The 6,265-nt window shown below is 34.7% G+C and overlaps 1 protein-coding gene across 1 annotated transcript; it reads left to right on the top strand.

Moving 5' to 3' along the window:
• Positions 1–2,745: 2,745 nt before the first annotated feature.
• LOTGIDRAFT_159718 (hypothetical protein) lies at positions 2,746–5,136 on the top strand (the record flags this gene model as incomplete). Its single annotated transcript, XM_009054206.1, has 4 exons — positions 2,746–2,786; positions 3,200–3,248; positions 4,406–4,598; positions 5,087–5,136. 4 exons carry the CDS (start codon positions 2,746–2,748, stop codon positions 5,134–5,136), a joined length of 333 nt encoding a protein of 110 aa, XP_009052454.1.
• Positions 5,137–6,265: the final 1,129 nt, after the last annotated feature.

Genomic DNA, 6,265 nt, shown 5'->3' with positions numbered 1-6,265 from the left:
TCACATAACATCTGTAACAGACCTGAATAATTATGTTGTCAATTATCTTTTTTAAATGTATTACATTGACAGTTCTCTAATTATGAAATTCTTCGCTTTTTGCTGCCTTTCATTCTGCCTTGGAATAAAACACAATCTGCGCTTTTGTCAGAATAGGCTCTATTTACTTTCAACATGAGTTCTTGGAGTGTACCAAGATTTCGGCATTGTGACAAGTTGATATCTGACACCTCGGGTATTTTCAGCATTCCTAACCACACTCAACTGGTAATACACAACTGGCACCTGAACCCAGCAATGGGTAAAGCAATATGTAAACCTTGGATTCGTTTCAGAGCAATGGAATGTAACACTTAACTTACCCATTACGATGCAAAATCTTATCACTCTATTTCGTTACATATCATTACAATTTATTATTGAAAAATACTATCAGGTTTTACAAATATGTTGTTAAAATTACAGTCCCAGCTGTAACAGTCCAGGTCTAATTATAATTAATGACAAGAATGATGATTATATACAATTGAATCGAAACGATCTGGTCTTTTACTATCAATGTAGTGGAATTTACTACATAGCAAGTATTTATTGTCAGCGTTTACTATTAATGTTACCTGTTACTGCGGAAAACAATGTTGCCTTTTTGAAATATTTAGTGGAGTCTATTAATGTGACATACGGACGGTAGTGTCCAGGTGGAAGGTTCTGAAAGAGATAAAGTCTTCACTGCGAGATTTGTGTAAATATCTGTATTATTTCGTTCATCTGGGCACCTTAATCTGTCTTTAGAAGCTTGGATTGCTTTGTTTGTGTCACCAAGATATTTTAGATTACTGTTACAAATGCTGACATCTGTTTTGGAGTCATCACCACTTGGATATGCCGGTATGTAGCGTCGCTTCTGAACCTGTGTAACTATTGTCTGTCACTGCTCTCTCGTTACTCATGGGCGTTATTAGTTATAATGTTTTTCGTTGGCGCTTAGCGGTGCTCGGTTGTGCTCGTCTGTAGCATAGTTGCTGATTTAGGATCTATATAGCGTCGTATTGGCACCTTATGTCTCTGGGGATCTATTAGTAGGATATAACATAGTGAATGATCATTCAGTGATGCTATAGATTCAGATCCTAACACATGTGTTCTTGTCGAAGATGGTTGCAAATCTGCGTATATCAAAAGTGACTATTGTTCCATATTACTATCACCTCGGATGTATTCCATGCGTGTTTTTTCATTATTCAGCTTGAAATAATATTGTTCTACTGATTCAGTGTCAACTATTCGGGAGTATAATTCGACATTTCGGTATGATAATAATGAGACATTATGGTATCTAGGCCAACCTTTGTTTATTAAATGACATCAGATTTGAACATGTGCCATAACTTTGCATATTTAGTAATGTTCTGAGTGCAGTATTTCAATTTTAGTCCAACGAAGTATATAGTTAGGAAATATAAGCTTCTATTTTTGAGGATTTTCGCATCTCTTGAGGTGAGACGGTTTCAACCCATTTATATTCATCTTTTGTACTCAAGATAAAGTTCTGATTTCAAAAAGTGGTGTGTGTAATTTGACACGATGGCAATGAAGCGTCATGGATGCTCAATGATTCACAGAGAACTGTACTCGACACAATGGTAGTTTTCTGTGTTCAGAATGATCATCAGGTTGTACACTGTTTAATTGGAAACAGATTCGTATCAGCTTATAGGTGGTATATAAATATACTCAGTGGTATATTGCTTCATCTGTTATCTGAAACCATTCGTCGATCGAACAAATATTGTTAACTCGTGTTCTTGCGATATAATAATAAATACAGGTGTGCAACAACCTGTTTGTGTGTAGTAACATAATTTTCAATTATGTAAAAATCATAAAACATGTGCTATTGCATGACTAATAGGTATATACCACAATTGATCTTGTGTGCAGTACAAGTGTGTCTTGTAATGACATGCAAGATTTGGTACCGTGAATGCTTCAATTCTATTATAATATGATGATTTCCATAAAATACACCATTACAATTATAGATTGATTATTCACTAGAAGAGAAAAAAAAGACACAGTCAACTTGACATTTCACTCTCATTATCAGCAGGTTTTAGTTGATACATTTGAAGGTATTGTGGTCTCTGATTCACAAATATCGTTCTGCAATGAATGCGATATTCAATAGGTTAATGGTTTATCGTATTGTTAATGCAATAAATCAAAATACATTGATAATGTACATTTACAGTAAGTAGCATTTGCCTTATTCTTTCCAAAGCGCCATGTAACACTTAGAGCTAGGTTGATCAGCAATGGACTACTGTTTCTTAATCTACCTTTGCTGCGTAAATGTCGGGTTCTTGTGATGATATTGTGTGTAGGTGATGTGATGATTGTTTGTAAAACATGTATTGTGTATCAATCGGTTATAGTTGCGTTTACACATAAGGTGATTATGTGGTTGTGAATAATGCAAGACTTACTGATAATATGTAGTGAATAAAAGATCGTTATTATTGAATAATGTGTCTTAATATTTGCCGTACACATTCTGAACGAGCCTTGTTTCACTATCACATTTCCGATGCAAGTCTGACATTTTGCATTTAAATAAAGGAACTGAAAGTGAGGACGGTTTAACACGCAGATTATACGGAAATGATGAAATAACGTCAGTGATTTCTTAATAAAATGGTTGAAGGCAGGCGTGTTTGAAATACTCGCGATAAAAAGTGTTGTAAGATGGAAACTGAAGATAATAATATAGAGAAACATGATAAAATGTAATATAGGAATATTATTTTATATTATACACCTGTGCTATGATGATATCAATAGTCATGCATTCATGCTTTTACTGCAACATAGCTTAGAAACATCATACTTATTAAAATATAATATTAACACTTACACGTGTTCGAGGAATATGGATAAAACAAAATATTAAAGAACTTCATTTTAGTTGTAATTAAAAATATAAACCGACTTTCAAAATGTTTTCATCTTTATATTTCTTGCCACCTCTATGATTATGATTCAGATATTTCTCAATATAGTCTGTAAATTTTTCACATGTCATATTATCATATTAAATATTAATTCGTTGAACAAACAGTTTATCAAAGGCATTCCGATGTTACAATGAGACTTTCTTTTTCTAAACATAATATTTATAGAGCTTTTTGTCTATTTTCAGAACTGCCTGTTCGGAGGAAAACGAACTTCTAAATGCTAACTCAATCAAGGTAAGCCCTATTTCCTACACTACCTATCAACACCATTTTGCAAGATTAAGTTTGTGTTAAGGTGTGGGCACACAAACGGTCATGGTTGGAATCTTTTGTCGTCGACTAGAGTTTTGTTTTGTCAAGAGTTATACCGACCGGTTGCGGACACACAGGGGGACAAAAATCTCTAGTCTGCCGTTTTCCATGTCGATAATCACGTGCGGAGTGTGCACTGGAAATGAATCTGATGGGATGATGATGATCCGTCTTGCAGACGATAAAATAATCGGAGACAATTATCAAACTTGTTTGATATTATAAAATTGGTCGGGAACGCGACAATTTGTCTTGGACGTAAGAGCACACGCGAGATTTTACTCAAGACTTTAATCGGCGACAAAAATCTCCGACCAAGACCGCTCGAATGCCCGCACCTTAGAAAGTAACACGTGTAATTAACATTATGTCGAGGTCATGTTCAGCCCAGAATTACCCATATTATGTGGTTAGTGGCATTATTAACATATTTGTTAGAGATATTATTGTAACGTGTACAATACATATTTAAGAGTGCCTTTTTCCTATGAGACAGGCGAATTATAACAGTTTGAAACACTTACACTTAAACAGCTGCATAGGTAATTATTTGGATTGACGTCGGTAATGCATTTGGTCAAATTCTGATCATACTGCCAAAAAAAAAACTATTCGAATGCCCAAGCACCTTCCTTCCACCAGTTAAATGAAACATTCACGCTTCGTCTTTATTCCGAACTCGCAAAATTCCCAGCTTAACATGCCGTGTGGTACGGAAGTCTTGGAAGCTAAACGAAGAAGTTTCAACGAGTTGTCTCCCATTTACTTTCTTACGAGAAAAATACAAGAAAACAAAACATAAGAATTCTAGGTTTAAAATCGTCTTTTAAACCGGAATTGTATACAAAAGATATTTTGTTAAATATGAACGTCACAATTGTGGGTATATAAATATTCCATTGATTCTTGTGAACCACACACATCATCTCTCTTTTCACGTCCGGAAACCAATTAATCAGATACATGGGCCAATATAGATGGGCATAGCAGACAGACTAAGGTGTTTGCAAGAAACAACCTCAACACCTGACACCCGATCTTTTCAATGCACATCGCACAGTAATCATTTATATTTTCAGATGACGGACGCCCCGTTTGGGAAATCCGACTCCGAGGATGACATTGTCGAGGATTACGACGTACTGGCAATCCGACCACAATGTTGTCGAAATCGGACTGGGTTGGAAAAGTTCCTTATGGCTGCCATGTTAGTTGCGTTTGTTGTGATAATCGGATTGGCAGTTGGATTAACCAGACCAATATTAAAAGAAGGTAGGAATGGGTATTATTTTTACCGTAAGAGTTTACATCATAAAATAAAGTTTGCCTTATCATCTTACTCTTAAACCACAACATCCGACCCCATAAAGTTGAATTTCTTCCATGCGCATAATATGTCTATGCAACACCTTCCAATTAAAAATTAATTGCAAAATTCCCAATATAACACACTGCATGGCGTCGTCAGTCTTTAATAGCACTATCAATGAAAGATATTTCTTTTCACGTAAAATTAGAAACTGTGAAAGTGAAATTTGGGTTGAAATTGATACTGATGGTTTGAGAGCACGTTGTTCTGGCTGTTGAAATAGATTAGTTTCAGTTTAACATGTTAAATTGAAATTCAAGTAGAAATTACATTTTTAAAAAGTAATTTAAAATAGAATAAAGTAATATATGTGTCTCTTCTAGACTGATGAAGGAGTATTTTAACATTAGGTTCTGGTTGTATTCCACTCTCTTGTAATTTATTCTTGCAGACAATATGAAATATAATTCCGAGGACTGCTGTCAGACTAATATAACTTAGGTTATTCTTAACTTGGGTATAGTGGTCTAAATGTTAGCTGTGAATACTAGTTAAAAGCGCTCAATATCAGCTGAGACTCGACTGACTGAAACAGAGCACTATTCTCTATCAATTAAGACAACAACAGTCTAGTTAATAAACTAAACGTCCTTCAATTAGAATTAATCCCGCAAGTTTCTGATGACAATACTGTCATTGGAATGAATCATTGTGCATGGAAATTTGAGACAGTAGAAATGTGAATTGATGTCAGGACAACTTCTGAGAAATTTTCGAACGGAAACAAGAAACACCCATAAAATATAACCTGTTTCATCCGTTATCTTGCTGTTAATAATAATAATAATAATAATACTGTCAAGGTTATCAATAGATCTCTGTGTTCGAGTAGGATTCATTGGAATGAATCGACGTGTAGGATACTCAGAGACAGCAGGAACGTAAATTAATGTTTTAAAGTTCAGCTTTTGAGATTTTCTCTAATGAGAATCACCTATGTATACAAAAGGACAAACAGATCGGTCATGAAGTATCATAATATTTCATCCGTTATCTTGCTGTTTGTTATAAGGATGAAGTAATCAAAAGATAATAGATCTCTTTGTTCGATTGCATTGACAAGAGGAACTATTTAGCGGTTCCAAATGATGTTGTCTCCACGGCTCCAATCAGTATATTTCCTTCTCTTGTTGTCAACTTCAGACTGTCACAATCAGTTCTATACATTTCACTCTGTCACCTTCTATTCTCTCTACCGGTTGTTTACCATCAAACTTTATACTGAAATAAAATCAGTCTTTCTCTCAATTCTGAATGTATTCTAATACGTCTATTGTTCTAGGCCCGATACATGGGGGGTCCCTGGAGTAGACGTTGCAAATTAGATAAATCCGAATCTCTGAACTTACTGATATTACTGTATTATGGTACTCAATGATACACAATATATATGCAGTTGTATAATGATTATTTCATCCTCTTTTTGATAAAATTACAGGAATTATCAAATGAATATGAAAAAAAGTATATTTGTTTGGGGATTTTATGTCAGAAAGCGCCGTATTAGTCAAGAAAATGGAGTAAAAAACATTGTCATTTGTTTCGGACTACAAGTAGGAATTATATATGT

The sequence above is a fragment of the Lottia gigantea genome (genome assembly GCF_000327385.1).
Source record: "Lottia gigantea unplaced genomic scaffold LOTGIsca_21, whole genome shotgun sequence".
NCBI classification, from domain to species: domain Eukaryota; kingdom Metazoa; phylum Mollusca; class Gastropoda; family Lottiidae; genus Lottia; species Lottia gigantea.
Note: the sequence above shows the minus strand (reverse complement) of the source record. Positions and strands in the feature narration are given on the sequence as shown.